At 38.4% G+C, this 23,328-nt stretch overlaps 2 protein-coding genes across 3 annotated transcripts in view; one reads left to right on the forward strand and one right to left on the reverse strand.

The window, feature by feature from the left end:
* Positions 1-23,328, reverse strand: part of LOC127434831 (single-stranded DNA-binding protein, mitochondrial-like) — a 106,713-nt gene that overhangs the window by 69,907 nt on the left and 13,478 nt on the right. The window lies entirely within an intron of this gene.
* Positions 8,772-23,328, forward strand: part of LOC127434818 (receptor-type tyrosine-protein phosphatase zeta-like) — a 52,627-nt gene continuing 38,070 nt past the window's right edge. For both annotated transcript variants that reach the window (XM_051687811.1, XM_051687812.1), the window contains exon 1: positions 8,772-9,047. In XM_051687811.1, coding sequence (XP_051543771.1) covers positions 8,939-9,047 — 109 coding nt within the window. In that variant the 5' untranslated portion in view covers positions 8,772-8,938. The remainder of the gene's footprint in view (positions 9,048-23,328) is intronic.

Below are 23,328 nucleotides of genomic sequence, written 5' to 3' on the forward strand. Positions count from 1 at the left end.
CTAGTTCTATATATTGAGTTAAACAAATATAATCTTGGGCATTTTTGTTTTATATTTCCTTTTTGGTCAAAAGTGAGGGGGGAAAAAAAGAAGAAAAAAATATAAAAAAAATCAAGCCCTCTGACATAAATGCCAAAATGATGCCAATGAACTCTTATGAGACTGAGAGGACGTCACCTGCATTCATTTTAACATTTGCCACCCACTGATGTCTGTAATCTTGGCCCTCATTACCAGCTCTAAATTGTTGCTCAAGTGTCTGTTGTTAAATGCCGCAATAGGTTTTGCTACTGTCCAAACTCAAGGATGTAAGACAGAAACTAATTGCAACCAAGATGTGCATGATAAAGTGTGATTGAACTATCTTCTGTGGCTTTTTTTAATTCTTAAGTATAATTTTTTTTTTAATTGACGCTGTCTGTCATAACATAAGTCTGCATCAATAATGAAAGTCCTTTTTAGGGCACACTCAAAAAAAAAAAAGGTTTAAGGTTTATTTCAATTTAAAAACAAAATTCCATCAAATTGAATTGTTTATTAGTTTAATTTTATTAAACATTACACAATTCATATAGATGGAATTTGGTTGTGAAATTGAAATGTGTGAAATATTGAAAAATAGCTTAAATTATTTTATTTCCTTTAGTGCATTTTAAAAGGTTGATTGATGGTTGTATGTGATTCCGTTAGCAGTTTCTCCTAATATTTTGGACCCTATATGCTCCTGAATCATCAAGGTCATTACTCTTTGTAAGAACAGAGTAAGTCTATTGTGCGGTGCTGAATTTTAAACATTAGCTTCAGTTAAACCCTTTATGATTGTAGTTTTATGTAAACACTATAAAATTAATTTATTGTGAATATATATTTTTTTGCTGATTTTAAAAATATGTTCATTGTTGGAAGAATTGATTTTATTTAATTTAAATATAAATATAAATGTAACCATTTCTTGAATGGATTTTTTTACTTAATTTTTTCATAAACAAATGGAATGCTTGGTGTCTGCTTTTAAAAAAATAAATAAAACAATTATTAAGCAATAAATTAAGCAACACAGGCCTTGAGAATTTAATCCTAGTGGACTCCGATGCATTTTATTAATAATGTGAACACATATAAATAATGTGTCCTCAGTATGTACTGTATGGGAATTCTTCTCTAATATAGTGTTGTTGTTTTCTTATATCGTACACTGGTGGCCAAAAGTTTGGAATAATGTACAGATTTTGCTCTTATGGAAAGAAATTGGTACTTTTATTCACCAAAGTGGCATTCAACTGATCACAATGTATAGTCAGGACATTAATAATGTGAAAAATTACTATTACAATTTGAAAATTTTTCTTAAACTACTTCAAAGTGTTCTCATCCAAAAATCCTCCATGTGCAGCAATGACAGCTTTGCAGATCCTTGACATTCTAGCTGTCAGTTTGTCCAGATACTCAGGTGACATTTCACCCCACACTTCCTGTAGCACTTGCCATAGATGTGGCTGTCTTGTCGGGCACTTCTCACGCACCTTACAGTCTAGCTGATCCCACAAAAGCTCAATGGGGTTAAGATCCATAACACTCGTTTCCAATTATCTGTTGTCCAATGTCTGTGTTTCTTTGCCCACTCTAACCTTTTCTTTTTGTTTTTCTGTTTCAAAAGTGGCTTTTTCTTTGCAATTCTTCCCATAAGGCCTGCACCCCTGAGTCTTCTCTTTACTGTTGTACATGAAACTGGTGTTGAGCGGGTAGAACTCAATGAAGCTGTCAGCTGAGGACATGTGAGGCGTCTATTTCTCAAACTAGAGACTCTGATGTACTTATCCTCTTGTTTAGTTGTACATCTGGCCTTCCACATCTCTTTCTGTCCTTGTGAGAGCCAGTTGTCCTTTGCCTTTGAAGACTGTAGTGTACACCTTTGTATGAAATCTTTTCAAGCATTGTATAGCTTCATTCCTCAAAACAATGGTTGACTGACGAGTTTCTAGAGAAAGCTGTTTCTTTTTTGCCATTTTTGACCTAATATTGACCTTAAGACATGCCAGTCTATTGCATAATGTGGCAACTCAAAAACAACCACAAAGACAATGTTAAGCTTCATTTAATGAACCAAATATCTTTCAACTGTGTTTGATATAATGGTAAGTGATTTTCTAGTACCAAATGATCAATTTAACATGATTACTCAAGGATAAGGTGTTGGAGTGATGGGTGCTGTCTAGATTTGATCCAAAATGACTTTTTTCAAATAGTGATGGTGCTGTTTTTTACATCAGTAATGTCCTGACTATATTTTATGATCAGTTGAATGGCTCTTTGGTGAATTAAAGTACCAATTTCCTTCCGAAACAGCAAAATCTGTACATTATTCCAAACTTTTGGCAGCCAGTGTATATAACTGACAACTGGAGCAGCCCTTACTTTTTTGTTCCACTTTTGGTATCTTTGAAGTGCTGTTTCTTTCATCTCTTTGCCTGTGTTTTTGATTGTCTGTCATGGTAGGAGGTCAGCACTGGGCTTTTTGATTTCCCTCCTCCATCAAGTTTTCTCTTTGTGATTTATCTGTTGCTAAGGAACTGAGACGTGTGGCATATATTTTCAGTCACATTCCTCTGGGTTTCAACACCTATTAATGATCAAAGCGATTTAAAAAATCCACATTGTTTTGATTGTTTAATGGATAAGCCTGTGGGAACCGGTATATCAAATCATCAATTAGCATTCTATAAAGACCCTCTTAGTCAGGACCCCGTAAAACAGGCTGTGCCGAGATATTTCTTATATTATGTCATTGTAATCATGTAATCACTAGCACACAATCAACAGTGAGAGAGGAGCAGGTTATTTTATTTATAATTATATTTTCGCACCTGCATTCCAATCTACATCTTGATGTAGTCACGCAGCATATTTTCATCAGCTGAATTGGAGACTAAACACTATTAAAGTGTGACGAGACTCGCGTTGCACGTGCAAACCATTAACGCATCACAAGCCGAACAACTATTTGGCCCTTTTCGGTGAATCACACCTGCAAAATCCTAAAACTTTATATCCCTTTTAATTTGTATTTTGAATAGACTCAGATTTTTTTAATCCCACGATGTGGGTTTATGTTTTCTCTTTTAAGCGTTTCATGTAATTTTGAGTGTGACTGGTTTAAAGATGGTGTACCTGTATGCTGGGTTGAAAATCTCAAGGATTAATAGTGGTGTTTTCCTTATTACATCATGTGTTGTTCTGAAAGCAAAAAGAAACAATTGAAACACAGAATGTAGGTTGTCATCCGTGCAGCCTGACTGAGGCAAAGTGAGCGCGTTTACTCGCGCGATTAACCGAAAGTGAAGCGCTGCTGGCTCGTGATGTGCAAATGGCTTGCACGCACTGCACGAGTCTGTTGGGTATACTGCAGTCTTGTCATATTTTAACTTTTTGTTTAGCCTCGCATTTAGCTCATAAAAACACGCTGCACGATCATGAAGAAGGATTACATCAAGATGTAGATTGGAGGGGGCGTGGGTAGCTCAGCAAGTATTGACACTGTCTACCACCCCTGAAGTCGCAAGTTCAAATCCAGGGTGTGCTGAGTGACTCTAGGGTTGCTGTCCTTTTCTGCATATCGCTGCCCCCTTCCGTATACTGTGGCGCCATTTTGTGGCGCATTCTGCATAACGCGGTGGCCCCATTTCACGGCCGGCCCACTGGGAAAAGTCCCGGTTCTCCCAATGGCCAGTCCGTGCCTGTACTAGGGTGTTTTGGGTGGTTGCTAGGGTGTTCTTATGATTTTCTGGGTGGTTGCTAATGGGATCTGTGTGGTTGCTATAATGTGTTCTGGCTGGTTGCTAGGTGGATCCTAGGCATGTTCTAGCTGGTTGCTAGGCAGATGTTAGGGTGTTTTGGGTGATTGCTAGGGTGTTCCTAGGGTTTTCTGGGTGGTTTCTATGGAGATCTGTGTAGTTGCAAGGGCATTGCAGGGTGTTCTGGATGGTTGCTAGCTAGGGTATTGCTAGGGTGTTGTAGCTGGTTTCTAGGTGGATCGTAGGGTGTTGTGTGGATGCTAGGGCATTTGCTAGTCAGTTGCTATGATGTTCTTGATGGTTGCTCAACAGTTACTAGGGCCTTTTGACTGGCATTGCTTGGTGGATGCTAGGGTGTTCTGGGTGGTTGTTAGGGCATTGCAGTGTGTTGCTGGATGGTTGCTAGGGTGATCTGTGTGGTTGCTAGGGCATTGCTACGGTGTTCTGGCTGGTTGCTATGTGGATCCTAGGCATATTCTGGCTGGTTGCTAGGCGGATGCTAGGGTGTTCTGGGCGGTTTACTAGGGCATTCCCATTTTGGGTGGTTTCCAGGGCATTGCTTTGTGGTTGCTAGGGGATTGGTAGGGTGTTCTGGCTGGTTGCTAAGTGGCTCCTAGGCATGTTCTAGCTGGTTGCTAGATGGTTGCTAGGCAGATGTTAGGGTGTTTTGGGTGGTTGCTAGGGTGTTCCTAGGGTTTTCTGGGTGGGTTCTATGGGGATCTGTGTGGTTGCTAGGGCATTGCAGGGTTTTCTGTCTGGTTGCTAGCTAGGGTATTGCTAGCGTGTTGTAGCTGGTTGCTAGGTGGATCCTAGGGTGCTGTGTGGATGCTAGGGCATTTGCTAGTCAGTTGCCTTTATGTTCTTGATGGTTGCTCAACAGTTACTAGGGCCTTTTGACTGGCATTGCTTGGTGGATGCTAGGGTGTTCTGGGTGGTTGCTAGGGCATTGCAGTGTGTTGCTGGGTGGTTGCTAGGGTGATCTGATTGGTTGCTAGGGCATTGCTAGGGTGTTATGGCTGGTTGCTATGTGGATCCTAGGCATATTCTGGCTGGTTGCTAGGCGGATGGTAGGGTGCTCTGGGAGGTTTGCTAGGGCATTCCCATTTTGGGTGGTTTCCAGGGCATTACTTTGTGGTTGCTAGGGGATTGGTAGGGTGTTCTGGCTGGTTGCTAGGGGGATAATAGGGTGTTTTGTGGTTGCTAGGGCATTTTCTAGGCAGTTACCATGTTGTTCTAGCTGGTTGTTAGGAAGTACTTGGGTGTTCTGACAGGTTGCAATGCCTTGCTAAGCGCATGATAGGGTGTTTTGGGTGGTTGCTAGGGTGTTCCTAGGATATTCTGGGTGGTTGCTATGGGGATCTGTGTAGTTGCTAGGGCATTGTTAGGGTGTTCTGGCTGGTTGCTATGTGGATGTTAACGTGTTTTGTGGTTGTTAGGGCATTTTCTTAGGAGGTTACTGGGGTCTTCTAACTGGTTGCTGCTATGGCATTGCTGCGCGGATGCTAAGGTGTTCTGGCTAGTTGCTAGGCATTTCTAAGGTGTTCTGGGTGGTTGCTAGGGCATTGCTTTGTGGTTGTGAAATACAACATAATTATATAGAATTTTAATTTACATTTTAATTATTTACATTTTAATTTACAATGCTTGATTTTTCTTTGTCCATCACAAAGTTTGAAACATCTGTTTTCACTTTCCTAAAGTCATTATTTTCCAAAGTATGCATATATAGAGAGTGTTTTTTCAGGGGATTAAAATGCCATTCTAGCGTGAATGAGAGGTGTAAATGTAGCATAATGTATGTGTTTTTAAAAGAAAACTCGTTAGTTTGGAAGTGGCTTAAAAGCACTGTTCTCGGGATTGTGAAGTTAGGATTATGTGTCATTCAACCAAAGGTGGAGCCTCTGTGTTTCGCTTTTGCCTTGTGATTACAGTCACACACTGTAACCCTCTTTTCAGCCATGTGTGCATGTGAGATGTGTTTTGATTTTTCAGTGTGATTCTCTGAGGGAGATAGAGACAGTGGTCTGTGCAGTCGCTGACATGGTGCTTCAGATGAAAAGCCCCCAGCCATCTTTCTCTGGGCCCCTCTCTTTTTTTTTTTGGACTCAAGGAGGCATGATGTCACATTTCAGAGACTTACTTCAATGGCACAGTCAGTTGTGAGAAATGGAGTTATATTCGTGAATGGCTTTTATAAGACCCCACAAAAACTCATCAATCCCACTGTTAGAATGTCCCTATAGAATAAACCTTCCTGGGACAAACTGGCTTCTATAGATTCAAGAGATGGTGCTATTTGTCCAATTTTCAGTGCTTTTATACTTATGTTTTGGTTCAAGAAAAAAGATACATCTTTAGACAAGTCTATTGCAAAAATATGGTCTTATTTTTTCCTGCGCTGTGTAGGTTTTTCAATTTCATATGCAACACAAAGAAAGATGTTATCACAATATGCAGATATTGAACACCCTGCAGACAAATAAGCCATAGGGACTGGCATTCTAACACCCCCGTAATGATTCGATGTGACATGCATTGATTTACAATGCGCGGCAGAATGCCGGGAATATTGAACATGGGCAGCACAGCAGGCTATCAATATTGTTGTTGGTATTCATCTACACACCCAACTGTGGTCCAATCATCTGCTTGATTCAGCCAATTAAATGGTAGGAACCTGTCCCACCTTTTGCATTATAAAGCAAAACAAAACCTAACAAAGGTAGGAAAAACCTGAATTCACGTGATCCTATTGCTAGCTAATGGGGTTTATTGGGTGCTACTAATGAGCTGCCCTCTCTCCCATAGTGCAGATGCCTATCTAGAGTAATTCAATCCTCATGTGTGAAGCGAGGACCCTGTGAGATCGTTGTTATGCCATTTTAAGCACCTTTAGTTTTGATGCTCTTCAGTGTAAAATGATCCTGCTCTTTCAGTAAAACACATCATGAATTCTATATGCAACCTACAGACACAAGAGATGCTTTTGATTACAAAGTCGTCTTGTTGTTTGGAGTCCGTGGAACTAATCTGAACGTTCTGATTGGCTTAAATCTCGGCATACCCTCTTCCTCTTCACTTTTATGACCAACACAAATCCCCAGTGCCGTGTTGCCTTGGTGTGACCCTCGGCTCTCTCTGTGTCCACAAAAGCTTTCACATAGTCTCCCTTTTGGTGGCTTTTGTCCACCTCCCAGTGTATTATTGTCATCCAAATGCACCCAATTAACAATGCTGCTGCTTTTTGTGAAAAGATGAGACCTGGATCTCAGTGACATGGTTACTGTTTTTCTCAAGAATGATGGATCATTGAAGAATAGGATGTGTTGTTTTCTGGTTGATAACAACGCTGCAATGTTGACATTAGTCTAGGCTACCTCGTAACCAAAAACTGAAACGATTGTATCCTTATTTAAGTGATAGTTCACCCAAAAATAAAAATTCAGTCAATGTTTACTCACCCTGTGTTGTTATAACCCTAAATTACTTTCTTTTTCTTAACACAAAGGTAGAAGTTGTGAAATTTTTTTGTGTTCAGTGATGTCATACAATGGCCACCTCTTCAAGCTTCAAAAGGACACAAAATTATAATTCAGAAGTCTAATAAATTATTCCATGAGACTCATGATTGTTATGAAAGCATACGATAAGGTTTGGTGAGAAACAAACTGAAATCGAATGTATTATTTAGTGAAAATGTTCACTGACAGTTGATCTCCTGTGTGCGTTCATGATAAGGCATGAGAGCAACAGTTCACGCAGCCCCCTTGCGAAATTGGGCATTCAAGCGAAAACTCATTTGTTTATCTAAAAACAAGTCCCCCACAGTGATAGTGACAACAGATCATAACACACAAAACAGAGAACAGAACTTACTAAACATGTCTGAAGAGTTTGTAGTCAAAGAATTTATGCATTTCTATACCCAGCCTTATTTTATGAACATTTTTGGACTGATGCCAGTTTGCTGAAGCTTGAAGAGGTAGTCACTATAAACTGCCATTGCATGACATCACTGAGCTAAACATTTGATTCAATTTCTCCCTTTGTATTAAGAAAAAGAAAGTCATTTAGGTTAAAACAACACAGGGGTGAGTTAACAATGAATGAATTTTCATTTTTGGGTGAACCAATCGTTTTAAGGCAGCAGGAAAGACAGCATATTTGAAACATTGAGACTTCGGGAAGTGTTTTTGTACATCATAATCAACAGGTTTGAGTTGAGTCTAAACTATAAGCGTACAGATCAGACATGTGCAATGTTTTTTTTTCTCTGAATGCAGTAGGAGCTATATACAAGCTCGCCCTTATAAAAGCTGTCCAGCAAGTGAAGTAGGTGCCCTGCATAAATTATGTAAATTTGGGAGAAAGCATAACAATAGAGTGTAGAAACCGTATGTTTCTGTGAGCTTTGGTTCTGGAACAAGGATCTAACCATACATGCTGAGCAGAAGCCATTTCAAAGGTGTTACATTTTTGGTGAGATGGAGCTTATCCATGCTTATTAATGCCATAAATCACAGTAACTGGCTGAAAAGAAATCACTAGATACATTGCTGGTGACGTTTCTTGATTAAATCCATAGTAATGTTTCTTAAGTGCATCCCATCTGAATTAATTGGCGATCTTATATATATATATATATATATATGTGTGTGTGTGTGTGTGTGTGTGTGTGTGTGTGTGTGTGTGTGTGTGTGTGTATATATATATATATATATATATACACACACCCATTATATATTGATCAAGGACACTGATAAAAACAATTCATTATGTGTAACATGGAGCAACAGGCAGCTTTCAACATGCAGTTCCTTTCCATTCAATTATACCGCATGATCGAAATGCATGCACACAGTGTACACATAAATCATCAGACACGCAAACAGCATGTAAGCCCTCATCATCATATTATGATTGATGAAATTTTGCACTTCAAAGCACCGCGGATTGTAAACCTGAGATTGACTATGCGCGAGCGAGTGGACAGTGGGTGGCGCGTGAACTCAGCGTCTCTCCTCGCGCGCGCTCTGTGATCATTGCGTGAATGAAGCTCTGGCGTGGGAAAGAAGAGGTTATGTGAAACACTGTCATGGATCCACGGTAACATCAGTGCAATAGTTGTGCAATTGCGTTATCAATAGATGCTCGTTCTCTCTGTGCAGAACTTGAGCGCGTGCAACCTGAAGATGCGTGTGATCAAAGACAGATCGCATCTGCTCATCGCTCAACTGTGGCTCATCTGTCAAATAGGTAAGAAATAAATACAGTAATGAGTGTGAAAGACATCAGAGTGATTGATATGTCTAAATAGATGTTGCGTTTTCGGCACGAGTGCATGATGCCTAAAGTAGTTTGAAGAGCTTTGTTTCTACAGGTTGTGCATGCATGCGTTTATTATTTTTTAAATCAATCTTTTGCAGATGTTTTATATTTTTGGTAAAAGTTTAAATCATTATGCTTCATATTAGTCATATATCAGCTTTTCAAAAGATTAGAGTGTTTGTTAAGTGAATAAACAGGTTTATGAATAAATGTTAAGTGTATTGCTGCATTATACAGTATACATGGGCTGCATCATTCTCTTGGAAATGTTTGGTATTTTTGTAGATTTTTAGGGTATTATGTTTCATTTCAGTCTTTTAAGACAAAAAGCATTGCAATCTCAGGTTTTTGAAGACATTAGAATGTCTGTTGAGTGTCTGAATCAGAGGCTTGTAAGTACATGTTGTCTGCATTATAAAGTTGCAATTTGATAATTTAAATGTTATATATTAAATATTTGGTTATATAGGTCAGTGGTTCTCAACAGAGTTGCTTCTGGGACCAGATTTGTATTATGAGCATCAAGAGATGATGCAACGTGGTACCAAAATTGTTTATTGTATATAAGTAAACGAAAATATCCTTAAAATCAAACATTTAAATGTATGAATGTTATGGTTTATGAAAAGATGAAGATCATATCACATAACCTGTCAATGTTGGCATCTTCCTAATTTGGCTGACTTTAATCAAGTGGCAGATGAATTTGTGCCAGAAAGTACTGTAGAGTTTGATTGGATGCATAACATTTGACATCAACAACAAAATATCTATGAAGTGTTTTCTCCATTTTAAAAGCTATTCTAACTATGCATGATTAAATGGTCAATTGAATTTTCTTATTTGCATTTGGATTGTTTTTCCCTGCTGTCCATGATTATGATCAGACCAGACCTATGACCCATTTTCGGTCAGCTAAGAACCGCTGATTTAATTTACTGTTTGGTTATTTAAGGTTTTATATAGGATATTTCATGTTTAAGATATTGTATTTATACACTCACTGAGTACTTTATTAGGTACACCTGTACACCTACTTATTCATGTGATTATCTAATCAGCCAATCGTGTGACAGCAGTGCAATGCATAAAATCATGCAGATACGGGTCAGGAGCTTTAGTTAATATTCACATCAACCATCAGAATGGGGAAAAAAATGTGATCTCAGTGATTTCGACCGTGGTATGATTGTTGGTGCCAGATGAGCTGGTTTGAGTTATTCTGTAACTGCTGTTCTCCTGGGATTTTCACGCACAACAGTCCCTAGAATATACTCCGAATGGTGCCAAAAACAAAAAAACATCCAGTGAGTGGCAGTTCTGTGGACTGAAAAGCCTTGTTGATGAGAGAGGTCAACAGAGAATGGCCAGACTGGTTCAAGTTTTTTTTTTTAATATTTATTTATCACACATTTTTGGTTTGCACATATACAGTGAAATTCTTTTTTTTTTTTTTCACATATCCCAGCCAAGCTGGGGTCAGAGTGCAGGGTCAGCCATGATACAGCACCCCTGGAGCAGTTAGGGTCAAGGGCCTTGCTCAAGGGCCCAACAGTGGCATCTTGGCGGTGCTGGGGCTTGAACCCCCAACCTTCTGATCAGTAACCCAGAGCCTTAACCACTGAGCCACCACTGCCTCTCAGCTGACAGAGAGGCTACGGTAACTCGGATAACCACTCTATATAATTGTAGTGAGCAGAATAGCATCTCAGAATGCACAACATGTCAAACCTTGAGGCGGATGTGCTACAACAGCAGAAGACCACTTGGGGCACTTTATTAGGACCATAGTGTTCATAATAAAGTGCTCAGTGAGTGTAAAGGACAGCAATCCAATATCAAGTTTTTGTAGATGTCTGTTGTTCAAAAATAAATCAGTGAATAAATGTCAAGTGTATTGTTGGTTCATTATGCAGTCAACTTATTTAGAAAGAATTGCCTTAATGTTTATTTAATTTCCTTGGTGTTACAATAAATTATTTTTTTAATGCTTTGCAAGATATTTAGTTTACAATTACTCAAGGACTTCTTTCAGTTGGACAGATTTTGGCTCTTTGCTTTTAGGCACCTAATCACCACTATGGTGGTCTTTTAATCTTTCTGTCACTGTTCATCCTGCTGAATTAAATGTAATATGACATGGTGGGGAAAATATAGATCAGTGTGTTTTACTGGGCCATCTGATAGTTTGACTGGACATGTAAGCCATCTGCACTTCTGATGCCCTGCGCTCACCCTTAAATGTGCTTTTAAAGTCTCCTTCCCTCAAATTTGATCTCTACCCTGCAACAATAGACCATTGTCCTGTCTACATTTGCACACATCAGTCTAAAATTTTGTATCACTCCAAGTGATTACCTGTACAGGAATTAAAAGGGCAGCTGTGTCGTCAGGTTTATGTCCGTGTGTGTGTGCGACATGAGTGTGCTAGCACGTTACACCCTGTTGTTGGATGTGAGGGCAGGGGAAGCCCGTTGTGTGCTGCTTTTGTCTCTGTTATGCCCATTCATCCGTTAGTACTAGCAGCAGGAAGAGAGAGAGACTGAGAGCCCGCAGGGTGACGTGCCAGGAAGAGGCATTGGTTCTACCCACCAAACAGTTGATTGATCGCTTCACACCAGGGAGACCCTGTCATGTACCTCAACAAAACAGACATAGCACTGGAGGAGGTGGTCTGGAAAACACAGTTCAGTGAAAGATTGATTGATTGATTTGATTTGATTGATATACCCACACAATCCAAAAGCATTTCATTATCACAGATTATCTGACAGTGACGGGCATTAAAATCAATTGTCACACCCTGTGACACATAACATGAGCTCAAATATGGACTGCAGAAATATGCTATTAAATATTTTAGGTTCTGCTCCGATTAATTATCACTTAAATTAGATTATTAAATATGTTTTTGCGACCATATAACTGTACAGATTTCCATGGACTTTGGTTAACTCAGTGGTTCTCAATTTGTTTTGGTCACGCCCCCCTTTGAAACAAGAAAACTTGATTTCAATATACAAGATAAACTGCATTGTCTTTCAACTTTATTTCACAAAAAAAGTTTAAAAATACTAGGAAAACTAAATGAAAATTTACACTAATTGAAAAAAGGATGTGAATGAATGAACATTTGTCACAATGAGAACATTGTTCTGTTATTTTATACATGCTTTGTGTTATATAAGTACATTAAACTTTTTAATTATACCTATATACTTTCAATACATATAAAAAAAGAATAAAAATGAACAAATTGCACTGGATAGATCTTTTTAATAAAAACTAATAATTGCAAGAATTCATTTCTGTGAATGGAAATCCATTTCATCAGTATCTATAGAAGCATTTTTAAACTCCAGTAAACTTCCAGTAATAATAATTGACTGTGATTGGCCCATCCTGGCCAGCGCTGAGAAAAGTAACAGGTACCATGTGACAGTGCCATCTTCGCGTTGTTTCGGAAGCGGAGCTCTAGACAATAATTTACCCCTGATTAATGGGTACGTGCCTAAGCCCACACCAAAATGTCCACCAACTGCCCTTCTCCACACGTATGTTACTGAAGGGCCGATAACGGTCGCGGAACACTCTCTCCACCATACGATCGCCCGCTCCTGCACATCTCCCCGTCAGAAAATTGCTTTGCACATACTCACACCCATCTCAAAAAAGTCATTCATATCACTCATGCCTTATATTTAAATTCTTCTGAAGCCATTTGTTAGTGTTGTGTGAGGAACAGACCGAAATTTAAGTATCAATTCATCTTTTCCTTCATTTGAAACTGGTGTGCGCGAGACATCTTTGTTTACATAAGCGCAGCTGTGAGCGCACCTGACACTGACTAAACACTTTGGGCTATGGGAAGCTGCATGCAGGAATTGCTGCGGTGCCTGGCGAAAGTTTAAACAAGGCAGGAGAAAAGGTAGAGGAGAAGAAATTGCGCACATTGACTCTTGTATGTATTGTCACTAATTTTGTTGAATGTGTGTGAAGTGATTTGAGAATGGGTCAGTCTTCCACGTCCCCCCTACAATACCTCAACCACCCCCCGTACCCCCACGGGGCGCGCCCCACATTTTGAGAACCACTGGGTTAACTGGTGTTTGGCAGCAGAAGTCTCAACCTTTTCAAAGTTACATGATACCAAAGAAAGCTGAAGAGATTTTAGATAGAACATATTTTAAACCAACCCAGTGTACCTTTAAGAAATTATATTAATACAGAGTATGCTTTACATAACTCTTTCCATTGATAAGCAAATCTGTGTTTTATGCACATTCATTATTGAGGATTGTGGCCTATTTAAAATTCAGCAGTCGTACCTTTTTTTATATTTTGGACATTTAAAAAATTGCCTAGAGTGTGCAACCCGGTCTCAAAACAAGTCGTAATAATAGTACAAGATGGCAAAAAAGTTGGGTAGTATAAAAACATTTACTCCCATATAGAAAATAAAAAACCAACAAACTATGTTATTACCATTTTACCTCAGTTTAACCCATAACCCAAATCTAGACCTAACCATGATTTTCATAGGAAAATCACTGTTGTGTACCATGGAAGAAAAAAAACATTTTGAACGAGTTTTCTTTTTTGATTTTTTGTAAGTTTAACCCCGGACCCAAACCCCAAACCTAAACATAAAGTATATCCCCTTACCCAAACTCTAAACTAGGGTGTGCCAGGGTGGTCAACTAATACACTAGCCATCCAACAACCAATTAGTGGGGTTGACTACTGAACATTAAAGGAATATTCCGGGTTCAATACAAGTTAAGATCAATCGACAGCATTTGTGGCATAATGTTGAGTACCACAAAAATGAATTTCGACTCGTCTGTCCTTTTCTTTAAAAAAAAGCAAAAATCAGTTACAGTGAGACACTTACAGCGGAAATGGAAGCGTAAGTGGTAGTTCTGTCAGGGAGACTCACGCAGTACACATCATTGGTTCATTCATAATTTCACCTCTTGCTTTAAAGGTCTGCCAGCAGCAAACCACTCTGCTGCCGTCAGGTGTCAATGTGGCAACCGCCTCCTCCCCACCACCACCAGCAAGTCTTCGCCATCTTTCCCAAAAATATTTGACGGTTCACTTAAATTTGCCTGGACCGTCAGACGGGGGCTAATGCCAAAGAGACTTTACTTTATTATTTTTTTGTTCATCAATACATTTTTATTCCCTTTATGCTATGCTGTTCCAAGTCTTTCTGATAGAAGTGAATGGAGCCAACTTTTGGAGGGTTTAAAGGCAGAAATGTGAGCTTATAATTTTATAAAGCACTTACATTAATCTCATGTATTATTTGAGCTGTGAAGTTGTTTAAATCATCATTTTTACAGTCGTTTTAGGTTTTAGGGTTTGTTTACATAACATTGTAATGGCAACAAAGTTGTAAAATTGGCTATAACTTTACACAGAAATGGTTAATAACCGATTTTGTCACACTAAAATCATGTTAACATGCATATTGTTTATGTCTTGTGGCTATACTTTTGTCGAATTGGCCCAATTCACTTCCACTGTAAGTGCCTCACTGTAATCCAGATTTGTGCTTTTTTTTTTTAAAGAAAAGGAGGGACAAGTCAAAATAATTTTTGTGGTAATCAGTTCTATGCCACACATGCTGTCGACTGAGCTTAACTTGTATTGAACCCAGAATATTCCTTTTAATATTTTTAGTTTTGGTTGTTTAAATAGGAGGCACAATTCTCAAATGATTTGAGAGATGCCAGTTCTCTGAGAGCATTTTTGCATGATGATGGCTTGCTGTGCTTAACAGTTCTGCACTTGGCATCCTTATATCCCTCTGAAAGGCTTCTGATCGGGGTCATGTGAACATAAAGGAGCCTAATTATACTTGGGTTCCTTAAAACCGACTTATCGACTAGTAGTTCAGACAACCCATCAACTAGTTGATTATGAAAATTGGTAGTTTTGCACATCCTTACTGTAAACGTAACCATGATTTTAATTGAAAAATAACTTTTGTGTACCCCAGAAGAAAGAAAACATCAGGGTTTGGAACAAGACGAGGAAAGCTTATTACAGGTTATAGACATACATTAGTCATTTGTATTGCATATATAAATATGGACTGTGTAACCAAATTTGTTCAGTGATGTTTCATTTCTACCTAAACCCTTATGAAACTCAAATGGCAAAATGTGCATCTCTTTACAGATCCCTGTCTCTTTTCCACCCAGAAAATGAATGTTACCACTGTGGGTGTCTGCAACACTGCTATGCAGAATGAAAGCAATTAGCTGTTACAGTTCATTTAGAGAGTCTGACTATGTCTAATGCAGCCTCAGGCAATATTGGTTTTACTGTTATGTCATCCTACATGCTGAGACTTACATAATAAATAGAGCTGGTCTAAATATTAAGTGGACTTGAAAGGTGTTATTATAAGATTTAATCAACCTCAAAATGTTAAGTAGAACCTGATGTCTTTTGCCTTGGAGGGAACCTTTTATATGGTTGGAGTATGGTCAGAAAATTCTTTTGATGTGCCTTTCCAATTTAAATGTGATTGATGATATTACTCTAATACCTCCAAAAATCCAATAAATTCCCAATGGATAAATTGTATTCCTGACCTACGTACATTTATTTTGTGTCCGTGAATATAGAGGTAGACTGATATATCGGTTATACAGATTAATTGGTGCCAATAGTTACTTTATGGAACTAGCGGTTATCAACATAAATCTATGCTGATAGTTGTCTATAGTTTTTTTATTATTCCTCAGTGTTCCTCTGTGGCTGGCACTATTTTGATTTGATAATTAAGTAATCTAACTTGAAGCAAGGGCATGCAACGAAAAATGCGACTATACGGAAACATGCCCTATTAGTACATTCTCCAGCTTCTCCAACTTCATACAGGTATTTTGTGAATATTAATAAACCTTATTCCTCATTAAACCACATCTGGTGATATGTACTGTATATACAAACTCTTCATTTGGTGAATATATAGGGTATAAAAAGCTTAATTTGGTAAATACTTAAATATTTAGCATTTTAACAGAGCCAAATCTCCGTCATTTCAAAATAAGAGTACCTTGTGTGTTTTGGGCTTGTTTACAGTTAAAAGTCCCACTTTTTGCACTAAATTTATTAATTTTGGTTATTATTGGGATTTTGGTTGAACAATAAACTGAATCTGGTATTTTATTCATGTTGGTCTCTTGTAGCCTCTATGTCTGTGCCCGTTATATTATAGCAATTTTTTAACATTCTTCAAATAGAATTTAAAAACTATCGGCTGATTATTAAATTATCTGCCTTTTCCACCACCTTAGTTAGTGGTATCGGCAATATCCACTTTCGGTAGACCTCCACTTGAATACCCTGTTTACTTGAAAATGCATAACATTACGTAAGTAAAATGGATTGTGAATGCCTTTTTATGTTGACTTTATCAAATGTATAAAAATTCATAATATGTGTATTACAGTATACCTGTTGCCAAGGTACCACAAGTATTTGGAACACATTCCTGAACTGCTGATGCACTCATATCAGTACAGTACATCAACAATAATGTATCTCATTAAACCTGCATTAAAACAATGTGCTGTCTGTTCATTTTAGTTCCCCAGAGAAAAGCCATTTACTGTTGAAGAAATACAATCTCCTTTAAACAGGAGCCCTCATACAGAACAAATCTGGGCAAGCACCAAGATGGTCAGCCGTCTTAATTTCATTCAATTTCCTTTGCGCTTTTTCAGTGGTCATATTGCTTTCCATGTGTGCGATTAGATTAAAGTTACAATGGAAGTGAGGCTAGTCCATAAACGTTAAAATACACACTGTTTCAAAAGTATAGCCACAAGAGGTAAGAAATATACATGTTAACATGACTTTAGTGTGAAAAAACGCTTAATAACATCATCTGTGTAAAGTTATATCCAACATTACTACTTCATTGTCATGACGATGTAATGTCGGTAAGCACTGTAATCTGGTAAATGGCCGATAAATCCCTGATTTTATTCAACTAAAATAACAATAACATTTATAATGTGTACATCTTGTGGCTATACTTTTAAAACAGACTATAAACATTTTAATGTTTAAACATATACATTTTTATAGTCTGGCCCCATTCAGTTCAATTGTAAGTGCCTTACTGGAACCATAATTTATTTCATTTTTATTTTATTTTATTTTATTTTTTTATTAAAAAAAGGGACTAGTTTATTTTTTGAGGTAATCAACATTATGCCACAAATGCTGTCGATTGAGCTTAACTTTAACTTGGCCAGGTTCCTTACTTTTTTACTTTTACTCTGAAATATTAAAAGTATGTTCTTTGCAAGAGAATAGTTTTAAAGAGCCCATTTATTAATTCATTCTGTAAGCATTTGCTGCCATTCTACAGAATTTGTCCTTATCCTTAAAGTAAATGTTAAGAGATGAGACAATAGAACTGGTAATAGGGCTAAAGGCTGTATAAGCTGAAGGAGAAAGTACATTTCTCTTCCTCTTGACCTCATGATGTGGGACTGGAGCTCTGTGAAACTGCAGACAGTATGCTACAGTCATAAAAGGCAACATTCTGGCAGTGGATTGTTCCAAGGCGGTGAGGTGAGGAAGGATCTAGAGAAGTTTTTAATTTGGAGAATTTGGTTCCCTTTTTGAACTGAGCACGAGTTGGACCTGTGTTGGTGTGCGTGGCAATAAGGGAGAGTAAGGAGGAAGGCTGAACGCCACCGGAGGTTCTGTCTGTTGTCAAGGAGTTTCCTTTGGCTTGTTCTAACAGGGAATGGAGAGTGTCTCCTGCACGGATATGCTGCTACCAGCCCAGATAAAAGCATTGTGAATTAACATAAGCAGCTCTGCTGATATTATATATTGTCAGGCACAATGGTAATTGTTGTTGTCATTCACTTATGATTGTAAAATTCCCCGCCCCGACCAGCAATACGTTCCAGTGGTGTGAATTACATTCAGGTGATGTGAAGCACATCAACTAAAACCTCAACAGTCAAAGTAAGTTTTTAATACACATTTGAGTGATTTTGAGAACAAAGAGTTCAGTTTACCCTCCCCCCCACCAAAAAAAAAATTCTCTCCACAAATGTCATGTCAAAAATATTCAACCCCCACAGTCAATCATTTGTGGAGCATCCTTTATCCTTAATAACAGCAAATAAATGTTTCAGATAAGTGTTCTCAGGCTTCGGACACATCTCTATTAGAATTTTTACACATTTCTCATGAGCAAAAGCTTCCAGCTCATTGACATTCTTTGGTTTCTGTGCTGCCACTGTTTCCTTGAAATCCCAACAAAGATTTTCAATGCAAACTTGGATGTATCCTTGGTGTTATTGTCTTGCTATAAAGTCCAGTGATCACCGAGCTTTAATTTACACACTGAAGGCATCACATTTTTGCCAAAATAGCCTGAAATAATCCATGGCATTAGTCACATAGTCAGGATAACCATTTCCTGCAGCCACAAAACACCCCCAAAACAGAACTGACCCACCTTCATGCATGACTGAGGGGATGTTGTTCTTGTCATCACCTTGCCTTTCTTACTCCAGATGTACTGCTGACTTAAATAAGTGCCATTGTAGAGTGATGGCTTAATTTTGTTTTAAAACAACTACTTGTGTAGCCTTACATATTTAAGAAACAGCTACATGCAGTAGGGGTTGAATAATTATGACATTTGGCTGTATTTTTAAAAAATCCTGCTATTTAGAAATATTAGGTTATATATTTATACTATGACTTTGAATGTGTCACTCAACTGATATAGATGTAATGTTTAAAAATTCTGGGTCATCAGAAAAGCTTATCGTTATAAATCCTTAATGTCTTGGGGGGTGGGGGGGGGTTGAATAATTTTGATTGCAACTGTAGCAAAACACTATCAACCGGCAGCAACAGGAACAGGAAGTGACGAGTGTATAGAACCACCCACAACACCCTAGGAACAGCATAGGAACACAGCAACAACCACTCAAATCACCTCAACAACAGCAGTGAAACGGCATGACAACCACCTACAACACCCTACCAACCGCATAACAACATGCCAACAACCAATCAGAACACCTTTAGAGACAGCATAGCAATGCTATAACAACCATCCACAACATCTTAGCAACCGCATAGCAACATAGCAGAAACCACTCAGAACACTTCAGCAACAGCATTGCAATGCCATGACAACCACCTCAACACCCTAGCAACCACATAAAAACATGGCACCAACCTCTCAGAACACCTTTAGCGACAGCATTGCAACGCTTGACAACCACCCACAACACCCTAGCAACTGCATAGCAACATGGCAACAACCACTCAGAACACTTCAGCAACAGCATAGCAACGCCATAACAACCACCAATGACACCCTAGCAACCGCATAGCAACATGGCAACAACCATTTAGAACACCTCAGCAAAAGCATAGCAATGGCATGACCACCAATGACACCCTAGTATTGTGCTGATGTGTTTCGCACATAAAAACCACTTGGAGTAAAAATAAATAAATAAATAAATGTTTTATTATTATACTTTTTTAACTGTCAGAATTACAGTGTATATTTTCTTTATCTTTAAAGAGCACAGTTTCTCTCTTTTCTCTAATTTATGAACTGATGTCAGTTTCTAGTAATACTGTACAAGCTAGAATGTAGTTATTTTTTATTCCTTTTTAAACAGGGATATCTCACAGTAGGGCCAAAGATATACAAATCATTTATGTGAATTGTTTACAAAAGTGTCCTGAAAAAAAGTAGTATGCGTGAGAATTCCCCACCTCTCCTAACAACCTGACCTTGATCAGTCTAGTCTCAGGCCTCCACTGAGACCTATGCAGTGATAAAAGAAAATGTTTAAGACTTAAGAGCTGGATAAGTATGTTTCGGAGTTTATGGGATCTTTTGGAACCAGGGCAGTATATGAGAACTGGACCATGGTCTCAGGGAAGGTATAAACCCCCAGCTGTTCACTGGCATTACTACCTTCAGCTACAGTCACTGCATTCTCACGCGCACCACATCACTTTCACTCTGACCTCTGAAACAACAGCTGGAAAAGACTGCCTGGTACAAACACATGCACGAAGACATACGTTGTATATGGAGTTTCCTATATGAGAATTCTCTCTCCGACTGTCTCTATGTCATACACACACTGGCAAATGTACCACAGGGGCATATATACCAAACAATGTTAATCTACAAACATAAAATAGAGCTTCCAAATAGTACATAAAAAGTCTTCAGAAGTCATACAATAGCTTTTTGTGTGAAACAAAGCTTTGTGCTCCAAGTAAGAATTAAAAATTTGAACAAAATAAGTGTGCGACATGATCTCACAGGAAATCGACATGTTCCTTCCCAAAGTCTATGTACCCTAAAACCCCATTCAGCCGAACTACATAAGTGCCGTACCCTATCAGACATTTTTGCGTCAATTGAAGCATGAAGAGATTTTCCTTTAGCACTACTGAGACACGGGTTATGGTCCCGTTGGAACCACGATGTAAGCGTGTTCACATATACAATGAGCACGATTCTGAGGTTGTATTTTTGCTTTACGATTACATTTTTACTCCACTAATGGTTAGGTTTAGGGTTGGGATTTGGAGTTAGAGTGTATCATCAAAATATGCATGGCTGTTGACAGTAATACATCATTTACAACTAAAAATACAATTCGCTTTTTGCGTCACTCTGTGGACATTTCCCCCTGAAACTGGAGCTAACATGTGCTCATACGTTGAACAAGAATTCAAGAACCCTGTCAAAGTCTTTCTAGCAAGTTAGTTCACTGGCAGCCATCTTTGGAACGCTCCCAGGAAGTTATTTCCAGTCATGACAGTGCAGCTCCTATCTACTTGAATGGGGAATGAGACCGAATACTCCAAAACAATTGAGCAAGATTACGATCAAAGAACATATTTCAAATCAGCAGTAAAAACTGACAACACTGGAATCATAAATTATGCTCCTTTACCTCTGATTACGCTTAAAAAAACGAAATTTTTCCGACTTGTATAGCTAATAAGCATGCACATTCTTGAGTTGATTGACAGGCTATGTCTGTATCTAAAAGGTGATTGGCTCTTTCACCTGTAAGGCGGGACTTCCTTTCTACATCCATTGACCGTTGGATGTTCCAATTTTTCCATTCATTTCAATAGAAGTGGCCCGTCTCTGTTAAATAGTCTCTGACCATGTACAGCAAAAAATGGTTCTTAATAAGAATAGGCTTCTTTGCTAAACCTAAAGTGCTGTAAAGAACCATTGAGGAACCCTATTCTTAAGATACTTCTCAACCCAAGGTAAGATATGCCACTTTTTCTGTTGTCTAGGCAAGGAGAAATTAGATATAGTTAAAACTAATATGCCTTATTATTTGCAGGATGTCTCCTATCAACAGAAAGCATCTATAATTTTGGGCCTTTGACTTGGTATTTCCCCTATTCCTAGACCTACACTACAACTCGGTCCCTTATAATGGAGCTTTAAACTTTAATCTGTCTTCAATTATGACCCAACTGGCTGTTTTCCACCCCTTAACTCTGGGGATCCAAATATAATCCGTGCCCTTGGGAGCATATGTCATGATTCAATTAGCCGTCAGTTTGAACAGCTCCTGCCTGTGAATTTAGTGCATGACTCTTCGGTCCCCTGAGTTCCCTCTCAATGTCCAACAGGTGTTCTCCACCATATGAGACCATCAACAAACACCTCTGCCACTTACTCAAAAAACAGTTCACAGGCCAATTCACAGCCTGCTTTTCATCAAGACGAGGGGAGGGAACTCTGTGTCGGAAGTTAGTTAGTGACACGGCAAAGAGGGGGGCTTGGATTTAAGGTCTTGTGTTTTGTTCTTTAGTATATACATGGTGTGCTGGCCGGCTTCCTCAGGACTTTTCTAATCCTCTTATTTATTTGAATTACTCAAGAGACATTTACAGAGTGCAGAGGACGGGTACAAGCCCTCCCCCATCCATTTCCTATGTTGTATGGTTCCTCTCTGTGGACACATGGTTACCGTCTGCATGCTAACAGACTTTCCTAGTCAAAGCCACCCTCCGAGCCGCTCTGCTTTGACCATGTGACTGCAGTCAGGTTGTAGTAAACAACTCGTCTGCCAACATTTTTGCAACATTTAGAGTTTTTATTTAAGAAACCTTGCAACATAAACACATTTTGCAACCAATTATACTTGGTTACTTAGTCAAACAATGAGGTTTACAAGAAGTAAAAGAAGGTTATGTAGAATGTTTTATTTTATGCATAGGACATTTTCTGTGCATAAAATATTAAAAAGTTAATGTTGTAGTTGTGGAGTAGGTGACCTCAACTAAAAAGGAATGTAACTTCAGAGACAGAACAACTTTATATTTTGATTATTTGAAAAAAAAAAAAAAGAAAACGTAGAGACTTTTTCTTTGAAATATAATGCGCTGATGAAATTTGTTCTTAATAAGTACATAAGTATGCTCTGTTTTAATTTCATGTTGATTTTAAATTATTATGTTCTGCTCCTTGCTTTGATATATTTAAGTATCTAAATATCTGAAAATCGTATAGTTTTATTTATCTGGGAAATGGATTAAAAATCCATCTATTTCTATCCATCTATCAATCTGTTTGTATAATCCTTTAGAGAGTGGTGGGAACACCGGATTTGAAATTTTAGAAAGAGGCGTACAGTCAAGGCCTTGTTATATTGGCGATAGACTCATTAACATCACACTGTGAGCAATTTTAATCTAATTTGCTGCAGGCTTTTCCTTCACTGCCTGTGAAATGGACCCAAGCCAGAGAAGCTCAGAAGGTTGCTGCTGCTCTTCCTCAGAGTATGATTCTGTCTTTCTGTGAAAACGGGCAGGATTTTGTTTGACGAGCTGAGCAAAAGAGCATTTGTCACTCGCAGGGAAATCGCCCTGCCAACTGGGATTTAATCCACAAAACTGTCAAGCATAAAGCCTATTTTTACAAAAGCAATGTCCTAAAAAAATGGGTGATTTACCATGTTTTTAAATATACAGCTTTGCATACATTAAAATATAGCAAATATACACTCACTGAGCTCTTTATTAGGTACACCTGTACACCTGCTTATTCATGTGATTATCTAATCAGCCAATCGTGTGGCAGCAGTGCAATGCATAAAATCATGCAGATACGGGTCATGAGCTTCAGTTAATGTTCACA

This window comes from Myxocyprinus asiaticus, chromosome 45, assembly GCF_019703515.2.
Source record: "Myxocyprinus asiaticus isolate MX2 ecotype Aquarium Trade chromosome 45, UBuf_Myxa_2, whole genome shotgun sequence".
Taxonomy (NCBI): Eukaryota; Metazoa; Chordata; class Actinopteri; order Cypriniformes; family Catostomidae; genus Myxocyprinus; species Myxocyprinus asiaticus.